We start from the raw sequence: 24,916 nt of genomic DNA, 5'->3' as shown, positions 1-24,916 counted from the left end.
TATAATTGAATATTTGGTGTTAGTGCATTATAATTGAATATTTGGTGTTAGTGCATTATAATTAAATATTTGGTGTTAGTGCATTATAATTAAATATTTGGTGTTAGTGCATTATAATTAAATATTTGGTGTTAGTGTATTATAATTGAATATTTGGTGTTAGTGCATTATAATTAAATATTTGGTGTTAGTGCATTATAATTGAATATCTAAAAATAAAAAAAATGCATTTTAAGTAAAAACAGTATTATGTTATTATGTTTCATGTCAAAATTAATAAAAATTCCAAAAATTATACAAAACGATTGAGTAGAAAATCTACTTGTACTTTGTTTTATAATGTTATCATCACTCCATCATTTTCTAATGTGAAAAAGCAGAAGTATAAACAATAGACTAAATAGATAAAGTTTAGTCTATTGTGATCATCATTATGCAAATATGACTTATCTCCTTTATTATCCAATAATGAACTTTTTTCTTCTAATTATTTTTTACTTGACTATTTTTCATAATTTTGGGATATTTTACTAAATTTCGACATGACACGTAATTACCTTTTACTTAAAATGCATTTTTTGATATTCAATTGTAATGTACAAGCACCGAATATTTTCATAAGTTAATTCCCTTGTTGGATTTATGTTCTTTTAATGAGATTATATTATATATACAGGGTGTCCACAAAGTCTGGCTACATAATCTACAGGATGCTTCCACAAAGTCTGGCTACATAATGTAGCCAGACTTTGTGGACACCATGTATATATATATATGTTTCTAGCAAAACTTTTGATACACTTGAAACGCATATGGTTAGACAGGGCCATTACTTTCAAAACAAAGCTTAATATGTACGAGTCGTGCATTTTGTCTATTCTCCTGTATTTTTCAGGGACACAGACCATATATTGCCAACAGATCAAGGTTATGGCAAAGTACCACTAAACATGCCTAAGGAGAATCCTAAATAATCACTGGCAATCAGTTACACCTGATACTACTGGAGTATCGAGGATTAAAGTTCGTCCAGATCCACTGTCAAAGTTGCTGGAAAAATGATTGGATCATTCTACTGCACCAAAAGATATCTTACTCTTGACACAATCCTCTGCCTGTATAAGAGCCAAATATGGATGGGGTAAGATGGAGTATTGTTACCATTCTGAGGAGGAGGTGCTAGGAGTGCTCTTTCCTGCCCTGACAGGGTACAAAACCAGCTTCAAAATCTAGTGTGTGTGAAATTTTCCTTGCCAACTTACTTCCTCTTTCTCAGAGCAGACATAGCTAGTCTATCTTTGCTCTATCGATATTTTCATGGCAGGTGCTCAATTGAGCTTTTATCTATAATTTCCCTCTGTAGAATACTCTCAACAGATACATGTCTAGCTATAACTACCAACAATTTCCTTTTATTACATATCTGTACCTAAAACTAAACGTAAATTCTATGACCAAAATTTCTTTCCTAGAACTACCAGTTTATGTAACACAATACCACGAGGCTGCTTTTTAGTTGACTATAACACGGTCGTTTGCAAGTCAGCAAGTTCCTATTGAGCCGTTCTCATAAATAAACAAATACTAAGTTCCATCATTACCAATCATCATAATATTGTCTCACCGACCACCTGACACTCATTAACTATTATCTTTGAGTGCCACTTAAAACGTTGAACAGTGGGGACTCCCTCTTTAGTAAAAAGAAAGGCAAGATTATAGGCTCCCTAAATAATTGTTATGTGGATAACTGTCTGAGACACAAGCCAAAGAGACGTTTTAAGAATGTAGTGAAAAACAACCTGAAAACTCTTGATATGAATGTACCTATTTATAATGCCTCCCCACGGGTCGTTTTTAAACGTGGAGAAAAGGTACAAAAATAAAAATTGTCTCAGTCGTGAAGGATTTCTCATCCACTGAAAGCGAACGAGAAATGGAAGTGCCGCATCTGAAGAACAGAAACTACACTTTGATCTTGGCCAGAACGAGAAAGGATGACTTTGGGGCTACCGTTTCGGCACAAGTGTATCTCTGATAGCAGCAAAAGATTTAAGGCAAAGCGAAATAGTAATCAATTTTGAACTATGCTTTTTTTTTTTTTGTTAGATCACCAAAGTTGGGCGATGAGGAGCTTGGCTGATACTATATGGGTGACCATTCAGGAATGTGTGGCGCTTTATGTCATGTTCCATAACAAAGGTATACATGCAGCTGGGGACCGCTTGCGAAATTCATATTCCCTGAAAACTTCCTCCTTTAGAGAAAGTTGACATAGCTCACCATAGTAATACCACATTATGTATTACTGTTTGTGTTTTTTTTCTTTCTTTTTTTGCAGAAGCACTCATTGCTGAACGTTCCAGACAACTGGACATTGCAATCTTGTGCAAATAACCCTTTTCTGTAAAACAATCTGAATAAAACTTTATAAACTATGTATTATTTGAATTATTTGAACGATTGTTCTTATCTTGGATTTTATTCTCACAACATTTCAGACAATGTAACCTCCAATTTCCTTTAGATGCAGTTTGTCAAATTTGGAAATGAATCTTTCCGTTGAACTCTTTCAAATGGAATCTTTTATTTGATCAACAGGGGTAGCTTGTTCTCGTTCTTTCAGTAATGACCATGTTATATAATGTAACATAATGTTACACAATGTTACATAATGTTACACAATGTTACATAATTTCTAATTAAATTTTTAAGATTGTCCATAGTGAGGATTGAAATTTCAACCTCCAGGAGATTATCACTTAGAACTGATTATACTTAACACTTTTATCCATTGTGCAACGGGTTCTTGTGACATAAAAATTCCAGAAGTCAACAATACTCACATGAAAAAGGTCAGAGGTTACATTCAATATGATGCATATGAAAAGGGAAAACTCACCAACATTTCCTCCGGATGTCGAAAGTCAACAACTTTGTGGTCATCTTTGGTTCCATCACATAGGGCTTTGTTTACGATTAAATTGTGAACGTCTCCTAGGAATTCTCTAACATCATTTTCTTGGAAATATGCATTTGTTCGACCGTCTTGGTGATTCATACTATTCGTGATATCTGGATACAAAGAAAAGAGTGGCATATATTACAAAGTATAAAATTATGTGGAGGACATTCTTGGTATATGTAAATAAATATTTTTTGTATATATAAAAAAATTATTGGAGTACATAAATATAAATTGTTACACACACACACGCAATATATATATATATATATATATATATATATATATATATATATATATATATAAATACATATATATGTATACATATACTAGAGAGACCCGACGTTGCCCGGGATTGAATACCCCCCATCCATATTTTTCTGCTTTTACTAGAATATATCCCATCTGTACCAAACCTGCTCGATTATCCAGTTACCATATAGCACCATCTTAACGTGGGGAAGCAAATAAATACCGATAGAAAAGGTAAGCTTTTAATATTAATGTCAGCGAGAAAACTCCCCACTCAAATTTATAGGTATACTAGAAGTAGTACCCGGCGTTGCCCGGTATTAAACATAACATTAAAATCCTTTAAGAAAATGAAGTAAAAAGAAAATACAGAAAGAAACCGAGACATATTCATGTGAGTATTATATTTTTTTTCACAAACAGTTCACTTCTCGTAAGTAAAAAAGAAAAATACTCGAGCTGTTTTGATACTTTCGAGGTTGAGACGAAAATGAAAATATAAACATTTTATTGTTACAATTCTTCACTTTTTGTTGCAAAACTTTTCGCATGTTGGAACTAATAAAGAAGGGAGCATAAGAACACGGCAATGGTATGAATTCGATAAATCACGAACTCCTAATAAATTACTGGCCGTTGAATTTTGAAGGAACATGAAAAAAAAAAAGTGAAAGAATAAAGAACAAGATTAAAAGAATGAAGAAATAAATGTATACGTGAAAGAAAAAATAATACATAAAAAATTAGAGAATGAAAAATGAAAAGTAATAAAAGAAATAATAAATAAAAATAATAAAAGAAATAATAAATAAAAAATTAGAGAATGAAGAAATGAAAATAATGAAAGAATTAAGAAATAAATAAAGAAATAAAATAATAAAAGCAAATAACATGATAAAAGAATGAAAAAAAATGAATAAAGAAATAAGAGAATGAAGAAATTAAATAAAATGATAAAAGAAATGAATGAAGAAATATAAAATAAATGAAAAAATGAATGAAGAAATAAAAAAATAAAAGAATGAATGAAGAAATGAGAGAACGAAGAAATGAATATAGAAATAAAAGAATGAAAAATAGATATAGAAATAAGAGAATAGAAGACAGGAATGAAAATGAAGGAATGAAAAATTAGTGAATGAATTTATGTAAATAAAAGAAAAGAATAGAAGAAAAATTAATGAATGAATTAATGGGAATAGAAAGAAAGGAATGAAAAATAAATAATGAAAAATGAATAAAGAAACGAACGAAGAGATAAAAAGAATGAAAAACTTAGTGAAAATAAAAGAATGGAAAAATAAATGAAGAAATGAATAAAGAAATAAAAGAGTGAAAACATAAATGAATGCAGAAAGGAAGGCATTCTACTACAATAAATTGTAATCAATAAAAATCCTTTCTTGTTCCAATTGTTAATTTTTGCTGCCAAACCTTTTGCACTTTATAGCCATAACAGGGCATAACACAGTAGTGTAAGTCAAATTCTTCAGAATGTTCACATGTAGTTACCTAAAATAGTAAAATCTCATTGGGGGGGGGGGTAGTGGGTATTCAACAGAGAATATTAATCTACAAGTTTACCGAAAAGTTTTTTAATAGTATTTTTTTTAATGAAGATTCAAAGTTTTAGCCAACCATTCCTTTCACACAGCGTCAATTGCAATTGAGTGACCTTTCGTACAACACATCTGGTGCTGCATTAGAGAATCCATTTCCTCTTGTGTCCGGGTCGCCCACTTCCATAGTTTTGGATGTGAGAAATATGAAGCGGGTAGCATTTGATGAAGATAATTAAAATGAATTACAAAACGAGAAGTTTTGTATCATTCTCCCCATCTTTCATTATGCAAATCTTTTTTTTTTTCTATCTCTCTCTTACCATCTCTCGCTTTCCGTTTCTCTTATTCTATGTATTTTTAATATATCTCTCTTTTGTTTTTCTCACAATATGCAATTCTCTCTGCCTCTTTCATGATCTATCTAACTATGTAACACAAATAAATGACAAAAGTCTATATTCCATTATTATTTGTTATATACTCTGTAATCACATTGAGCTTCTTAAATTAAGGATTTGTATATATAAACAGTGAAATATAATAAAAAACATTTCTACAGATATATATATATATATATATATATATATATATACTAGAATTTCAGCCCAGCTTTGCTCAGGCCCTATGTACTGTTCAGGACTTAATGTGCATATATATATATATATATATATATATATATATATATATATATATATACATATATATATATATATATATATAATATAAAGCTGAATGTGTGTGTGTGTCTGGTCACGAATAGGCTCCTATATGGTTGACTATTTTAAAAAACTGATTACATATGATGATAGAAGATGTATCGAGACACAGTAATGGGTATATTTGATCTGGCAGAACGGTGGTTCATTAAAATTGTGGGGGCTGTGTTCGCGCCTGGTTCACAAAGTATGGAAATAAAAAATTAAAAAAAAAATGTTTACTAGTGTTTTTGGTATAGATGTACATAATACTTTGATAAGTATGTTTTAACTTAAATAGGGATGGTATAATAAAATTGTGATGTTAGCGTTCGGGCCTGGCCTCCATAGAATGGAAATAGGCACAAACTTTAATAAAGACTTTTCATATCTATCTGCGTAAGTATACTTTCATAATTATGTTTCAGTTTGAAAAAATATGGTATAATAAAATTATGGGGTGTTCGTTCGCGCCTGGCCTCCATAGAATGGAAATATGTCACAAAGTTTAACAAAGTTTTTTTAATATAGATCCACAGAATATTGTGATAAGTGTTTCAGTGTGAACAGGTATGGTATAATAAATTATGGGGTTTATCTATTTTATTTTTACTTTCATCATATTTTGCTTTGGTTTTGATACCCCCAAATTCGAAGCTATCTCTTTACAACCCTTCCTTTTCATAACCTATCATACTTTCATAAATCAGAGTCCATTTTCTGTTGGCTGTTTTTGAACCCAGTCAACGATGGGTACTTTTGCTAGTATATATATAAAGTTTGACTCATGTCCAAGTAAATTTTCAAGTGTTTAGACCCCAAATTGACGGAGGGGTTTAGTAGAATCTGAATAGGTCAACTCTTTCAACTTTGACCTCTTGGCAGCCCAAATTTCGCCCAAAAACTGATTAAAAAGCTTGCTTCATGTCTGATAACCCTTTATGTCAAATTTCAAATGTTTAGACCCAAAATTTGCTGAATAGTTTGCTAGGTTAAATCTTTTGAATTTTGACTACTTGGCAGCCAAGTGTTCAGCCAAAACCCGATTAAAAGCTTGCTCTATGTCTGAATACACTTTACGTAAAATTTCAAATGTCTAGACTAAAAATTGGCGGAGAGGTCAAATTTTTAAACTTTGACCACAATTCTGGCCCCTTAACACTTATTGTTTTAGGCTCAAATCAAATTTAAAAATTTGATCTATGTTTAAGGAATCTACATCTAAAATTTCAAGTGTTTAGACACAAAATTGGCAGAGGAGTTTAGTAGAGTTTTCAAAGGTCAAATCACAATGTATGAAAATTATTTGATACTGGACCCTATACGTACCCTATTTCCAAATGGGTTGGGTGCTAGTATAGCCGGACTGAAGAGCAGTGATACAGTTAACTAGTCTGTCTGTTGATCACTATATATATATATATATATATATATATATATATATATATATATATATATATATATATATAGTCATCCACATACAGTACTGCTTTGCTGTTTCACAACTCATCAGTGCAGCTAGACAGGCAACTGCCTCAAGCCTTAACTTTTGCAGCTAATTCTACCCTATGCGATGAAGGCCATCAACTCCCCATAAGCTAGGTAACATACAAATATCCGTGCATGAGGTCGCCAAGTTAATAAAGAACCTAGATTCCAGTAAAGCAACTGGCCCTGATGGCATCCCAATTATAGTGTTAAAAAAGCTTCAACCAGAACTTGCTCCCATGCTTACGAAACTATTTAAGCGCTGCCTTAAGGAGAAGTGCTTTCCGACTCCCTGGAAGACCTCATCAGTTTGCCCTGTATTTAAGAATTCAGGTGACAAGTCATCTCCCTCTCAGTACAGACCAATAAGTCTTCTGTGTGTTATGAGTAAGTTGCTGGAATCGATATTAAATAGAGAAATAGTCAACCACCTCAGCAGGTATAACCTTCTTAGTGACACACAATATGGTTTCCGCTCTGCAAGATCTACTGCAGATGTGCTGACGGTTATATCCCACAGGATTAGTGAATCTCTTGACAAAGGCTTCCTTTTTAGGGCAATTGCTCTTGACATATCAAAGGCCTTCGACAAGGTATGGCATAAGGGTCTACTGCACAAGATTTCTAGCTACGGTATAACTGGAAATGTTTTCTCAATCATTAAATCATTTCTCTCCGATAGACTCATAAGAGTAGTGGTAGATGGACAAAAATTGGAGGCCTGCAATATAAATGCTGGAGTCCCTCAGGGGTCAATCCTGGGCCCAACTCTCTTCCTGATCTACATCAATGACCTCCCTAAACACATACTTAAATCATTCATTGACATCTATGCTGATGACACGACCATCTTCGTCAACACATCAAAGGCTGTAAATGACAAAGTTCTCTCTGATTCTCTCTCCTCTGATCTCGAGCGCGTGATTCAGTGGGGGAAGATGTGGCTGGTTACCTTTAATGCATCCAAAACCAAACTCCTATCCTTACATCATCAACGCTCTGATCCCCAGCTGGCATCAATTGTGATGGATGGCTCTCGTCTGGGTGAGGCCCCGTGTTTTGACAAGCTTCTGGGTTTGACCTTTACTCCTGATCTGAAATGGAACACGTACATCAAGTCTGTTGCCAAGGTCGCTGGAAAGATGGTGGGATCCTTCTACCACTCCAGAAGATATCTCACTACTGATGCAATTCTCTATCTATATAAAAGCCAAGTATGTCCAAAGATGGAATACTGTTGCCATATCTGGGCAGGAGCTGCTAAAAACAGCCTATCCTGCCTTGACAGAGTACAAAATAGACTTCGTGGCTTAGTGGGGGATGCCCTTTTCTCTACCCTGCAACCTCTCTCCCACAGGAAAGACGTTGCGAGCCTATCCTTGTTTTATCGTTATTTCCATGGCAGTTGCTCGTCTGAACTCCAATCTCTGGTACCCCCTCGCCAATCTTTCACGAAAAACACCCGTCTAGCTGAATCCACTGTGAAAAATTTCCCCCACTCTATATCTGTGCCTAAATCAAAATGTGGATTCCATGAACAAAGCTTCTTTCTTAGAACTGCACGCCTGTGGAACTCTGTTCCGTCTGCCTGCCTGTGGACTACAACTTGGATGTGTTCAAGTCCAACGTTAACAAATTCCTAATGACCCGCCCCCTTAATTAAACACTTCATCAAATCTCCACACTAACGTAATGTACTTGCAATAACCCTTATCCCTGAGTGGCTTCCGGGCCTTGATAAGTGGTGATCACTAAAAAAAAAAAAAAAGCCAGGATCGAAACCTGACTGCCCAAATGACAGTCAAGGCTTCTCACCATTGCACTATACGACTGATGCTGTGTGGGTAATGAATTAACAATATTTTGACATTGTTCAAATGCCTCCACTCGATTTGTTTACACAAAGAGTGTCGCTTAATATGCTAATGGCAGTTTGTATATCACTTCCCGATATGCTCAACCCAATATAGGGAGCATTATAGTCATCCACATACAGTAGTGTTTCGCTATTTCACATCTCATCAGTGCGGCTAGACAGGCAACTGCCTCAAGCCAGGATCGTAACCCGACCACCCAAATGACAATCAAGGCTTCTTATCATTGCGCTATATATATACAGTACATTTTGGCGTATAAGACAACTCTTAAAGTTAAAAAATAATCTTTAAAAACCAATATTTCATCAGATACTGGGTGTTGCAATCTCTAGCCTAGGCTAAACAAATATGGTTTCATGATTTATCAGTCATCTTATACAACCGATATATGATAAATTTATGAAAATTTGCTCCAATTTTGTATCTCGCCTTATCTGACGGTCGCCTTATACGCCGAAATATACAGTAGATATATATACATATACACTTCAGAATAATGAAATGAAAATATATCTACTGGTATTCAAATCCAGTGATTTTCGGTCTTACAAAATATTATTAGATGTAATATTTTAAATAAGACAATCCTAGCCAAATAAAAATTGCTTAATATACAAGATAGAGTAATTGAATCAAAATTTATGTATTTAAATTTTATGATTTGAAAAAGTTAATTTTCACATATAGAAATTTTTATTGTTTGAAAACAAAGAATAAAATTGAATAAATCTATTTCCTTAACACATGAGTTTTCGATGCTTATTCAAGAATATAGGGAAATATAAGCAAATGTTTTCATTGGTTTGCACTAGTGTTGGGACGATTAATCAGGAATCGGAAAAATCGGGACTTGTGGGGGTATCAGAATCGGAAAAATTTGTGCCTGATTTCCGATTCCAAAATCGATTCTTTTAATACTTTTAAATTAAATTTTTCATTGCTTGCACTAATCATAAATCTCTATTGTTTATAAACTATTTGTAAAATTAAAATTTATAGATTATAATAACATCCAAATATGGGGTTTATGCTTTTATCTAGTTGGGTTTTGGGTAGGTTTTTGTCTGCTCCATCAATCAGAATTGAGAAATATGACAAGGAATGGAAAAAACGTTGTGAAAAAGCTTAGTTTTGAATTGAGTTTGAAATGAATTTGTGAATTTTAATACTTTCAAAAACTTTTAGCATAAACTTTTCTTTGATTCTGCCTGTATCATTTACTTATGCTTAGATTTAGCGATTCTTACAGCGCCAAATGCTGTCTGAAGCCCGATCAAATGTTCAAGTAATTTTTCACATCTACTTGCCAAATATCTAGATGACGCTTCTCAGAGTTCACAGTTAAAAGATTTGAAACGAATAGGCAAGTTTTATTTTCTTGAAACCGCTTTGTCTATTAAAAATATATATGAATATCTCACAATAAATTTATCAAAGTCTTGGATAAAATACAAAAAGGGAAAACATATACAAGTTTGTCAAATTATAAAGAAATTATATCTACTTTTAAAAGTACCCTCCCCCAATGATAATCTACTTTTTGAGGTGATATTTGTGAACTAAAAACAAAATTATTAAAGAATTTAGGATGGAGGGTTAGTAGCACATATAAATTTTGGGAAAATATTGAATAAATATCGATTGAAAATAGCTCGTTATTCAAGAGTCTTTTTAAAAAGCAGCTACCTCTCCCCCAAAAATCATATTAAAAAAAAATATCTTAAATTGTTAAAGGTTCTTTAAAACCAAATAAAATCGATTTTTATAAGTTATGAACAAGCTTCCTACTACTGTTCTTATGTTGGGTGTTCCTATTGTTATATAGGGGGTCTTCTTAAAAGATGAGTCTTAGAGAGAATTTCTTAGAAGGAGTCTTATTACAGTGAGGGATGTTGTACGAGAGAGAGATGTTCTTGTAAGAGACTTAGAGAGATTGTTCATGTTATAATTCTTATATATTAAAAAATGTTCTTTCTTAGATCTTGCTGATGGAAGAAGGAAAAAGCTCTTTGAGTGAGGACATATTGTGTTCAGACAGTTCGGACATTGTGTAGACATGATGATGTTGAGATGTGTATGTAAATACATATAACACAAATATATAATACAATTGGACTTTACCTTTGTATAAAAATCATAAACACAAGACGTTCTACTGTTCTTATGTTGGGTGTTCCTATTTACTTGCCTCCCCTAGAGGGTAAAATTAAACACAAGCTCGTTTTTTTACTGTGGGATATCCAGCTCCAAAAAAAGGGACATTCTGGATCGAAACAAAGATTAAAATTGCCTCAGTCTAGTAGGATTTCTCTTTCATTGAATGAGGAGAGAAAAGGTGAAGTGTAGCATCAGAACAGATACTACATTTTGTTAACGTCTCAATTGATGTAACCTCCGACCGAAACTCTGTACAGATTCGAGTTCAACAGTAAAAATTCCCGAATTTGAGAACAATATATAAATCAATAATTTATACAATAATTTTAAAATTTGCAAAAAAACAACAAATCTCTAATTAAATATTTATAAATTTAAAAAGAATCGAAATCGGGAACCGTATCGGAATCGGAAATTTAGAACGGAATCTGTAATTGTATCCAAATCGGGGAAAACTTTGGAATCGCCCCATCACTAGTTTGCACCTTATTTGCTAAAAGCAATAAACATAGAAAATTAAACTTTTTAAAACATTTTAGATATGTAGAATAAGGGAATTGGATATGAAGGCAGAAAAAGGATATTGTGCTTTAAATCCAAAAAGAATATTAAATTTTGAAATGAAAATTCCTGGTAGTAAGGAGGTAAAAAGATCCATTGCATTGTAATATTTCCAAAGTATCAGGTCGCAATCACATGCAAACATATTTCCTTCACCGCTGCTTATATAAGATATCCGGCAAAGATTTTGTTTATATATATTGGGCAAAGATTTTTTTTATATATATTGGGCAAAGATTTTGTTTATACATATTGGGCAAAGATTTTGTTTATATATATCCGGCAAAGATTTTGTTTATATATACTGGGCAAAGATTTTGTTTATATATATCCGGCAAAGATTTTGTTTATATATATTGGGAAAAGATTTTGTTTATATATATCCGGCAAAGATTTTGTTTATATATATCCGGCAAAGATTTTGTTTATATATATCCGGCAAAGATTTTGTTTATATATATCCGGCAAAGATTTTGTTTATATATATCCGGCAAAGATTTTGTTTATATATATCCGGCAAAGATTTTGTTTATATATATCGAGCAAAGATTTTGTTTATATATATCCGGCAAAGATTTTTTTTATATATATTGGGCAAAGATTTTGTTTATATATATTGGGCAAAGATTTTGTGTATATATATTGGGCAAAGATTTTGTTTATATATATCGGGCAAAGATTTTGTTTATATATATTGGGCAAAGATTTTTTTTATATATATTGGGCAAAGATTTTGTTTATATATATTGGGCAAAGATTTTGTGTATATATATTGGGCAAAGATTTTGTTTATATATATCGGGCAAAGATTTTGTTTATATATATTGGGCAAAGATTTTTTTTATATATATTGGGCAAAGATTTTGTTTATATATATCCGGCAAAGATTTTGTTTATATATATCCGGCAAAGATTTTGTTTATATATATTGGGCAAAGATTTTGTTTATATATATTGGGCAAAGATTTTGTGTATATATATTGGGCAAAGATTTTGTTTATATATATTGGGCAAAGATTTTGTTTATATATATTGGGCAAAGATTTTGTTTATATATATTGGGCAAAGATTTTGTTTATATATATTGGGCAAAAATTTTGTTTATATATATTGGGCAAAGATTTTGTTTATATATATTGGGCAAAGATTTTGTTTATATATACCGGGCAAAGATTTTGTTTATATATATCGGGCAAAGATTTTGTTTATATATATCGGGCAAAGATTTTGTTTATATATATTGGGCAAAGATTTTGTTTATATATATTGGGCAAAGATTTTGTTTATATATATTGGGCAAAGATTTTGTTTATATATACCGGGCAAAGATTTTGTTTATATATATTGGGCAAAGATTTTGTTTATATATATTGGGCAAAGATTTTGTTTATATATATTGGGCAAAGATTTTGTTTATATATATTGGGCAAAGATTTTGTTTATATATATTGGGCAAAGATTTTGTTTATATATATCCGGCAAAGATTTTGTTTATATATATTGGGCAAAGATTTTGTTTATATATATTGGGCAAAGATTTTGTTTATATATATTGGGCAAAGATTTTGTTTATATATATTGGGCAAAGATTTTGTTTATATATATTGGGCAAAGATTTTGTTTATATATATTGGGCAAAGATTTTGTTTATATATATTGGGCAAAGATTTTGTTTATATATATTGAGCAAAGATTTTGTTTATATATATTGGGCAAAGATTTTGTTTATATATATTGGGCAAAGATTTGTTTTATATATATTGGGCAAAGATTTTGTTTATATATATTGGGCAAAGATTTTGTTTATATATATTGGGCAAAGATTTTGTTTATATATATTGGCAAAGATTTTGTTTATATATATTGGGCAAAGATTTTGTTTATATATATTGGGCAAAGATTTTGTTTATATATATTGGGCAAAGATTTTGTTTATATATATTGGGCAAAGATTTTTTTTATATATATTGGGCAAAGATTTTGTTTATATATATTGGGCAAAGATTTTGTTTATATATATTGGGCAAAGATTTTGTTTATATATATTGGTCAAAGATTTTGTTTATATATATTTGGCAAAGATTTTGTTTATATATATCGGGCAAAGATTTTGTTTATATATATCGGGCAAAGATTTTGTTTATATATATTGGGCAAAGATTTTGTTTATATATATCGGGCAAAGATTTTGTTTATATAAGATTCAAAAATTAAATCCAAGTGTTACATCCAAGTAGTGAATAAAACTATATCCGGTGGCAAAATAAAAGAATGGTTTATCAAAGCATAATAGTCATTAAAAAATTAGATGCAGCTTTGGTGAGCAGATTTATGAAACCGCATAAGTTAAAATATTTATACTTCGTACGCCTGAAAAAAATCTCAAATTTAAATTCTATTCTACATTCTGAATTAAGTTTGATGATAAGAGACAATAGAGAGTAGGGGTAGGAGGATAGCTTGTAGGGAGGAAGATAGAAGGAAAAAAAAGAAATTTTGTGATAGTTGGCACGTGTCATAAGTCTAGACATGCATATTTATAGGTCAAGGTTTTAGTCGTTTGCATATCAAAATTAGTATAGAAAAATGAGAGAAAAAAAAAGAAGACAAGAAAAAAAAAAGAAAAATAAAGGCAAGTTCTTCTTCTTCTTATTATTATTATTATTATTATTTGCATCTCGTTTTAGTTTATGTTTTTTTTAATAGGGTGGGATTATGTATCTAATAGGAGGAGGTGGAGGGGGGTTGTCTATATATGTTGTACATTTTGTGTAAGATAAGACAGTAAGAAGGAGCAAAAAAATAATACGCCAAGCTTCAATTCACCAATTCAATATCTCTATTTACATAAAATTAGATTTATGTATATTTTTATATATACGTATGTATAGAATTTACTCCTAAATAATGAATTTTAAAACATAGCTGGCAGGTATACTGTTGTATATATTTAGTCTAATTTAGTTTTATGCAAAGGGAACAAAGAGTACCTGGATGTGATGAAGAGTGAGGTGATCCCCTGATGCAATCAGGTGGTCGCTGGCAGACCATGGGTGTCGCAGCAGGATTCAGTGCCAGCCCACAAGTCCAAAAAGACCCAGGCTTGGCTTCAGAAGGAGTACTACGACTTTATACCCTTCTCTCACTGCCCCCCTCCCCGTCTCCCTCTGACCTGAACCTGCTGGACTACTTCATTTGGTCATACGTCAAGAACATCACCAACATGACCTCCCACAACACCAAAGCCAGCCTGATCGCTGCCATCTGCCAAGTATTCATTGAGCTCCTGCCGGCACTTGTGGAAAGGCATGCTCCCAGTTCTGGACCCGTATCGAGGCGGTGATTGAGGCTGAAGGCGGCTACATTGAATAGATGTCAGCTGTTATAATCAAGTTACCTGAATTGATTTTTTCAATAAAAGTTTTAAAATAAAACTGTAATGTTGTTTTCTTTGGTGCAACACTTTTATCATCCCATTCTGTAGTAGTGTTTGTCTTTAGTAATGCAGTCTTTAAACATACTTGCTCTATCCAGGGCACTGAGCACATTGGATTGACCAACTTATATCACTTAGCAGATCTGAAACTGTATTATTACTATTGTTCATGTACTTTGTCTGATCTACAACTTAATAACAACAGTAAAAGAAATTCTTTCTCCAGTGCAATGCTGTATTTAAACACCTACTAAGATATTGGGCACTTTTTTATTATTATATATCATATTATATATAATATCATTATATTACTAATATGACTACCGACCAATATCAAGTAGATTTTCTTGTATAGTGTTAAAAAAACATAGTGAGATTATTATTTTCAGGCAATTTGGCCTTTAAACATATCTGCTCTATTCGGAACATTGAGCACTTTGGATTGACTTTACCACATACCAGATCTGATACTGTATCATTATTATTATTATGACTCCCCAGCAACACCATGTATGTGTTTAAACACATTCCTCTTTCGTTTTAATGTGATATTAAAAAAAAACAAAAAAAACAATAATATACCTATTTACTATGCCTCCCCACGGGACAGAGTTAGACACCAGGGTGGTTTTTTAACGTGGAGAAAAGGTACAAAAATAAAAATTGTCTCAGTCGTGAAGGATTTCTCCTCCACCGAAAAAGAACGAGAAATAGAAGTGCAGCAATCTGAAGAACAGATACTACACTTTGGTCTTATCATTATTATTATTATTATTATGACTCTCCGGCAACACCATGTATGTGTTTAAACGCATTCCTCTTTCGTTTTAATGTGATATTTAAAAAAAAAAACAAAAAAAAAAAACAACAACAATGTAATTCACTTATTTTTGTTTTAAAAGTAATACTTAGGTAATTTATGGCGCTTGTGCAATGCCGAGTAAAACACAATGGCATTTTTGATCACGAGTATAATGGAAATTGCCCAAACAGATTTCAATTTCCTGAACAAAAGATTCAGTCGCCCCCGCCCTCACACACACCATCCCACTTACCAAATACAATACAGTAATGGTGATAAATGTTGTTCTAAGGTACATCGAAAGTCGAGTATGACTGACGATTTATCGAGGGGAGAGGGAATTTACCATTATGGGATGAACTATAGACGGCGGAGAGTAAGAAGACTAAATAAAGTAATGCATATGCTGGGCGATCATCAATTACTAAGTAGACCTAGTATAGAATTTAACATGATATGCGAACCATTAATTATAAACAGTTACTTTTAAAATTTTTTTCTTACATTTACACCCCAAACAAGGCACATTGCCACTTTGATGTAGGGGGATACTATCAGAGACATAAGTTGCAGTGATAATATGTAGGGAGTTGAGCAGCAACACTAGAACCTCTGCATGACAGTATAGTTGGGGAAGCAGGAACCCGGAAGGGATTTCCAAAGTCTAGCAGTTCTAGGGAAGAAACTATTAGAGTAGAAGGCTTTCTTACGTTTAGGGATCTCTACTGAGAAGGAGTGGGACTTTGCTGCTTGTCGGATTTGTTGGGGGTATTTACGTCGACGGGCTACAAGGATATATATGAAAATTTGTTTTCTCCTTGTTTAAGTGCATATATACGAGGGGCGTGCAATAAGTAATTCCCCTGACTCACTTCCAGTTGTCTGATCTAGCTGAAATTTTGCAAGTGCAATGATTTATATCTCTACGGGTTATTACAGCTCTGAACTAATTGTGGTTTCTGTTTTACAGGTGTTTGAACTGAGTCAGGTGTGAAATGGAGCCTATTGAATGTCGAGCAGTGATCCAGTTTTTGTATTTGAAAGGACGCACATCACAGGAGACTTTTGATGAAATGAAAGGAACTTATGGTGATAATGCCCCATCATATGACCTTGTAAAACGCTGGCATCGTGAATTCAAACATGGCCGGAAGTCTGTGGAAACAGCTCTCAAACCTGGTCGCCCCCCTTCTGCCATTGATGAGGCATCTGTCCATCAAGTTGAGGCTCCCATTTTGGAAGATCGGCGCATTACTATTTGCCAAATAGCCCAAGATGTCAAGATTAGTACAGGGTGTGTGGAAACTATCATTCATGACCATTTGCATATGCATAAGGTGTCTGCTAGATGGATTCCCAGGTTGCTCACACCATTCCAGAAGCGGGAACACGTTGAGTGCTCGAGGATGAATTTGGAGATGTGCCAAGAAGATGAGTCAGTTTTTCAAAAGACTGATTACACAGGATGAAACCTGGGTCCATCACTATGATCCAGAGACCAAAGCCCAGTTAATGCAGTAGAAGCACTTGGACTCACCACCTCCAAAGAAGGCAAGGGTGCAGCCTTCCGCTGGCAAGGTAATGCTCACAGTCTTCTGGGACTAAGTCGGAGTAGTGATGACAGATTTGCTGGCAAAGGGTACCACAAATACAGGAGCCTATTATGCTTCACTTTTGAGGAAATTAAGGGAAGCTATAAAAATCAAGAGGCGGGGCAAGATCAGCAAAGGTACCCTCCTCCTGCAGGACAACACTCCGGTCCACAACTCGCATGTCGCCAGATCAGAAGCACGGGCGTGTGGTTCTGAAATCCTTCCCCATCCTCCCTACTCTCCTGACCTTGCACCCTCTGACTTTCACCTCTTCCCAACCATGAAGTTGTTTTTGAAAGGGAAGCGTTTTCCAGATGATGCAGCCTTGATTTCTGAAGTCACGTTGCGGTTGGAGGACCAAGCTGGGGTGTTCTACAAAAACAGTCTCCAGAACCGCATCAAACGATGGGAGAAATGCATAACTCTGGGTGGTTCCTATGTAGAGAAAGACTAATAACTGTGCCAAGTTTCGTTGCTCTACTGCTATAGGAAGTGGATCAAGGGCATTACTTATTGCATGCCCCTCGTGCATATATATATATATATATATATGTATATATATATACACACCCACACCCACACACACACACACGCATATATATGGTAATAATATGTAGTAGTAAATAGTAATAGATAATAATAAGTACATCTGAAAAAAAAAATAGGTTTAAAGCTCCTAAAACTCATACTACACACACACGCGCACACACACGCACACACACGCACACAACTAGCCTCTATATTATAAACTAGATGAGCTACTCAATGTTGCCTAAGGCCATAAAAAAACTAAGTAGTGTGTGTAACAATTTTATACGATACTTCTACCTCTACTCTCTCCAGCCGTCTCTCTCTTCCCTTATATTCCCATCCTACTCCCCAATCCTACCTTTATCCCTTGATCAACCCAATCCTCTCTCTTGTTTTATTCTACTGAAAAAAATAATGATGGATGTTCTGACAACTACAACCCTTTGTACCCCCTCCACGTAAATACCCCCCCCCCCGACAAACTTGACAAGCAGCCAAGTCCCACCCCTACACAGTAGAGATCCCTAGATGTAAGAAGGCCTTCTACTCTAATAGTTTCTTCCCCAGAACTGCTAGACTCTGGAACTCCCTTCCGGGTTCATGTTTTCTCAACTGTACTGACATGCAGAAGTTCAAATGTAATGTGAATAGACATCTTGCTGCTCGACTCCCTACATAGTATCCCTGCAACTACTGTTCCCGATAGTAGCCCCATACATCAAAGTGGCACTGTGCCTTATTTGGGGTGAAATCGGAATAAAAAAAAAAAATAAAAAAAATCATAATAATGTAATATATTTACTATAGCTATCCCTTTTATAAGTAATACTATAATCTTACATTTATTGCCTCAAAACAAGCAGAGCAACAAAATAGTTCTGTTTCACAATAATATAAATAGAAATTATGTTGATATTGAAAAGATTAATATGTAATACCATAATTTGCATTTATCGCTCCGGGGTAACTCCAAATAGAACAAAGATTCTATTACCCGATCACACCAAATATAATGCAGTAATTTAAATGACAATTTTTTTTATCCATTCCCAGTGCTTCACTTATCAAATATATTACTGTAATATTAGTAAGCAGGTCTTCACAGCATTTCCAAACGTATGGTTAAAACTCAAAGTATAAAGATAAGGACAATTTACTTGCTCCCGGACAACAAAAGACTTTGTTACCCCCCCCCCAATAAATATAGTAATGTGACCTCAATATTAAAAAAAAAAAATTCTGGAACATCGTGAGAATATGAACCAAAATGAAAGCAGAAGTCTGAATAATCCAAATAATGCAAGTTGTGTTGCAAACTCAACATCTAGACAGTGGTCTCGTGGTTCAACACCAATTCATTCCACAAAAATCATTTTAACTTAGGATGTTGGCAACCTTCGCATGGTCCCTCCTTTAATCCTCATTCTGACTAGAAAATATCAGGGAAACCAATGGCAACAATAGAACTTTTGGATTCATACGATATGATGATGAGCATTGTAGAAAATCACATCATTATTATTATTATTATCATCATTATTATTATTATTATTGTTATCATCATTATTATTATTATCATCATCATTATTATTATTATTATTATTGTTATCATTTTTATTATTATTATTATCATCATCATCATTATTATTATTATTGTTATCATTTTTATTATTATCATCATCATTATTATTATCATCATTATTATTATTATCATCATTATTATTATTATTATTATTATTATTGTTATCATTTTTATTATCATCATCATCATTATTATTGTTATCATTATTATTATTATTATTGTTATCATCATTATTATTATCATTATTATCATTATTATCATCATCATCATCATCATCATCAGTAGTAGTAGTAGTAGTAGTACATAGTGAGATCATGATTCGGTATCTATGGTGCTGAATCTGTGGCCAAGAATTGCTGCCGATTATAATAAAATCATTATTATTTGCTGCTTTTTTTTTTACATTTTCTTCCTTTGAAGATTGTAATCATGGGTATGGGGCAGCCAAACCAGCTGCCAACATTGCCCTGCTTTTTATTGAAACCAGCCGAGAGTTCTTGGTCCTGGATATGACCTTAAACTATATCCGATGGTGAGGGCCCCAGCTTGCAGGCCTTAGGGAGTGTGGAGCCACCCTTTAATTGCCATTGCTCCCAGGTCCACTCTGACCCGGAGTGGTAGCACCTGTTAGGGTCCCAACTATGGGTTAAATAGAATAAGACTTAAAAAAACAAATATACTATATTAAAAAATCGTTCTTCAAAATCACCAGATTCGGCATTAAATAACCTGAAAAGGGTTGATATGCCGTAAAACAAAACAACCAACCAACCAACCAACCGAGAGTTCTTTTTAGTATCCTCATTGTTCCTTTAAGTGCAATTGTCTGGATCTCTTTTGCACTTGGTTCACCAGGAATATTAGTTAGGTAGGACTTCAGATTCTTCTTCATAAGCCTTGTAGCACCTATAACTGGTATGATTGATATCTCCCTAAGATTCCAGTTTCTTTTCATATCATACATGAGACCTTGATATTTGGTCTGTTTCTCCCTTTCAGCTCTGTTCAGACCTCCATCATTAGGGACACTCACTTCAACCAAGGTTGCAACTCTCTCTGACTTATTCCATATAAGAATGTCAGGTTTCACAGCAGCATTTTCAAGGTATGTGACTGTAGGGATTACATGGTCGTAATGTATGGTATATAAGTCATTTCCAACTGTTCTCAGTATTTGCTGTTACACTGGATGTTTAATTTTTTACAGATGGTCCAGTGGAGGTACTTACATATTCCATCATGTCTCGCTGTGTAGTAGCCATTCCCCAAAAGAGCCTTGCAACTTGATACCAGATGGCTCACTTTCCAATTCTGTGTGGCAGAATCTGCATTTGTTATCATTATTGTGACCTGCCATCTTCTTGAATGTATTGGTCATCAATCCCTGACAAACATGACTAAGTATTCTAAGGTAGTACTAATGATAGGGAAGAAGAATTGTAGCAGTCACAGAGAACTATTTTCTCTGGTGAATCAATGCCCTGCTCTGAGTTCTCCGGCCACAGGCTGACCAATTAGCTAACAGGGCGCATTGGTTCATCTGCTCCCTAAAAGTTTTAAGGGAACGTCAACTAGTCAGATCCGGACCGCCAGAGTAGCAACATCTATCCTTTTTCATCTCCTGTTCACTGGACATCTCGCTATAGCATTAACGGTCTCAATTTGAGACAACTGCTATCCAGCGGGGGACGACACAGTACTGACTGCCCTTCAACGACCTTAAAAGAACTTTCTTTTACTTCTTCCCTTTTAGCAGCCTGACCTGCCAGTTTCTGCTACAAATAAAATACTCTTCATTAAGTTTGCATTTCTTTTGTGCCTTGTTCTTTGCTATAATTTATTAGGAAGGTAAACCAATTACCCCTCCCCTGTTGTTGCCAGTAATAAATGCAATCGTTGCTAATGATTTTATGAATTTAGTAAATAGAAGTGATAAAATACATTTAAGTGGAAAAATAAAAAGATCAAAGTTAAGGAAATAAAAAACACACCTGACATTTTTGCGTGTTCGTTTTTTGCAGATTTTTCAGCAGCTCCTAAAATTAAAAAAAGAGAGAGAAAAAGCATGAATAAATAAATAAAAAATATTGTTGCATAGAAAAATAAATAAGTTATTGTATATCCAATTTAATTTGCATATCGACACGAAATTTTGTGAAAAATGTTCAACTTCTTGTGATTTTTAAGTTTTCAAGTTTGAAAAATTAAAAGTGAATAGTTTGAATGCAAACACGTGATAAACAATATTTTCAACATTGCAAAGTAGGGCAATGACAACAGCATATTCTTTTCATTGTTTTGACTCTCGAGTGTGTATCCGTTGATATCTTAAATGCTTTTATATAGAGTGATGTGGTTCTTGGTTGATTAAGTGTATCTAACTATGTCGGATATATACTCGAGAGTCAAAACAGTGATGAGAATATGCTGTTGTCATAGCTCTAGTTATTAGTATGGTAACAAATTTATCACTACGTTAACACAGCTGACAAAGGAGGAAAGAGTCTATCAGGTGTGTTTGTGTGGTGTGATGATTTATAGAGGTGAAACCTGGCCAGTTGGGTCGAGGACATGTGTTGCATGGAGAGAAATGATATGAGAATAATAGGATGGATGTTTAACAGCACGGACGCGCGTATGCATTTGCATATGAACAGCAAAATGACGCCATGGTAAGGAAAAATAGACGCTCATGTTAGAGATGTCGGTGACGTCACAGCTGTAACGTGACGTCACCCATGGCGAGAGAATGAAGAAATAAATGTTGTTAAAAAAAAAAAAAAGAGTCCAGTTATTATTTGTCCTATGTTTCTTGCGATATACTCTGCTATAACGTGTTGGGTCTACATGTGTAACGTTACAGATGTCTTAAAGGATAATCTCAGAGGAAGATTAAATCTGGAGATGTGCAGAACAGTAGACTTCGATGGCATGGTCACATTGAAAGAATGGATGAGAGTTCCTAGGTTGCAGGATAATGCTACTAAGACTAAACTACTTTCCTTTATCAATTACAAAAAAACCTTCTTAATCACCAATTGCCCTGAGAGCTCATTGCTCAAACTCCTTGGCTTAACATTCACAGGCTACATGAATTGAAACAAATTAAGAACATTACCAAGGCTGTTGCAAATAAGTTGGGCTCTTGTGCTAGCTAGAAAATTACTCGCACGTTATTTCGAACGGACCTCTTTATTTAATACACGGGAGTAGCATGTTCTTGTTCCATCATCCATGACTGAGTAAAAGTTCTAAGTAATTCATAATTGTAATTTTGAGTGTCGCCGCACTGAAAATACAACTGTTAATTACTTAGGACTTCTAGGTACTAATGCACTTATTGATCCGTGCTGAAATAATAACGTTATTATTTAAAAAGCCATTCTTAACATGGGGAGGGTGTTTTGTACCCATTCTGTACTTTAACCTTAGAATTGAATAAAAAAAAACATATAATAATGTAAATGTAAATTAAACGTGGAAATGCGATTTAAAAAATAGCGCGGATCACTCTCTGCATTAGCACACAAAAAAAATAAATAAATAAAAATCAACAATTTATTAAAGTATGCAACCAGTAAAATAATTAAAAAAAAAAAAAAAAGTATTAGTGCACTTATTGATCCGTGCTGAAATAATAACGTTATTATTTAAAAAGCCATTCTTAACATGGGGAGGGGAGGATGTTCTGTACCTATTCTGTACTTTAACCTTAGAATTGAATAAAAAAAAAACATCATAAAACTTTAATTAAACTTGGAAATACGATTTGAAAAATAGCGCGGATCAGAAAGTGCATCAGCACCGACTTCTATCCAGTCGTAGATGATGAAACGAGAGTATGCTATTCTCGGGGATTAAATAAAGAATCCAAATAATATGTGACATATCTGTTAAGCTATTCTTTTCACATAAGTTTTTAGCTGAGAAAAGATCTCCCTGCGAGCGACTCACACAAAGAGCATAAAACTGGTTGACGTCTAAAAGTCAAATGACACATACTATCTGAGTATCCGCCGCGACGAACGGACCTCGCTAAAAGTTAGAGGGTGTTTACATCAACACAGAGTGAAAATGGCAATATAAATATATGGATAGCTAAGTGAGAGATGATAAATCGTTTAATTATGGAAAATTAGGAGAATAAAAATAGAATTTTTTTTCCAAATATAACTCAATCTCAGAACTAAAGAATATCTTAGAGTGTATTTTGTGCCATTAAAGAATTGTAATAAAAAAAAAAAACTTTAGGAAAGAAATGTTTGTTTATTCAGCTTTAGATATATTATTTTGGTAGAAGTAAAAAGTACTTTTTAAATATTTTTTAAAATATGCAAAAATTCTATTTTGCAACTAAATCAATTTGAAAATGTGCGTTTATATCGGTGCATGGAAGTAAAACCTGGCCACTGAGAGTTGAGGATATGCGTTGTATGGAGAGAAATGATATAAGAATAATATGATGGACCTGTAATGCGAGTTCTAAAGACACGTTTAGATCTGATGACATCAGAGGAAGATTAAATTTCGATAGTATAGGGGAGGTGTGCAGAATAGAAGACTTCATTGGTTATGTTGAAAGAATTGATGAGAGTTCTTGCGTAAGTAGATATAGAACAGTTGAGGTAGAAGGGTCAATTGACAAGGAAAGGTGAAGGGGAACATCGGAGGAAGTGATAAGGATAGATGCAAGAGAAAGAGGGATACATAAAGACCTGGCTAGAGATGAGTCAATTTCTAAAGCCATCCAACACATGTCAGCATGTTAACTATGCTTCTGTTGCTCATGATAACAATGATGATGATGAGGATGATGATGATAATGAGAGGATGAGAGATAAATAAAAACCTGTCTAGAGATAGGTAAGTTTCGAAGTCAATTTTTAAACGTTGTCGAACATGTGTCAGTATGTAAAACAGACATTAAGCAAAAAAAGATAAAGATGATGATGATGATCATGATGATTTCGTTTACATTCAGACATGTTTGAGTGACGTCAAATATGGGGCAATGTTAAACACATTCCTTTCAAATGAATTGAACTAGGGTGCTGACTGTACACCTGGTTTCGTCTTTTTTTTTTTTTTTTTGCTAATCGTTCGTCCAGGCATGAAAATAATGAGCAGACCCACTGGAGATGAATTAAATATCAATTACTTCGAAAGCCTCACCGCCTCTAGTGGTCTGGTTAAGTCACTATTTTTGTAACCCTAACCTTATGCACATCAAAAGCAATGCTGGGGCCTTCACATGAAACTAGCCTTCAAGTCTTAATAGGCAATTTGAACAGCAAGATACTTTTTAATATGTATAAATTTAATGGTTGAATTAGTTGATATAACCTTGGAAATAGTAGTATCAATCAGTGCCGGAAGGATGCTGAAGTATGCATGTGCGGAGATGGGTGACGATGAA

At 33.7% G+C, this 24,916-nt stretch overlaps 1 protein-coding gene across 1 annotated transcript in view; it reads right to left on the bottom strand.

The window, feature by feature from the left end:
* LOC145258245 (cysteine sulfinic acid decarboxylase-like) overlaps positions 1-24,916 on the bottom strand; it is a 117,205-nt gene that overhangs the window by 47,809 nt on the left and 44,480 nt on the right. The window contains exons 4-5 of the mRNA XM_080116219.1: positions 21,492-21,536; positions 2,903-3,075 (exon numbers count right to left, since the gene is read on the bottom strand). Coding sequence (XP_079972345.1) covers positions 2,903-3,075; positions 21,492-21,536 — 218 coding nt within the window. The remainder of the gene's footprint in view (positions 1-2,902; positions 3,076-21,491; positions 21,537-24,916) is intronic.

Source organism: Euprymna scolopes, chromosome 33 (genome assembly GCF_053919585.1).
Source record: "Euprymna scolopes isolate OS-2025 chromosome 33, ASM5391958v1, whole genome shotgun sequence".
Lineage (NCBI taxonomy): Eukaryota > Metazoa > Mollusca > Cephalopoda > Sepiida > Sepiolidae > Euprymna > Euprymna scolopes.
This window is presented reverse-complemented; position numbering and strand designations above follow the sequence as displayed.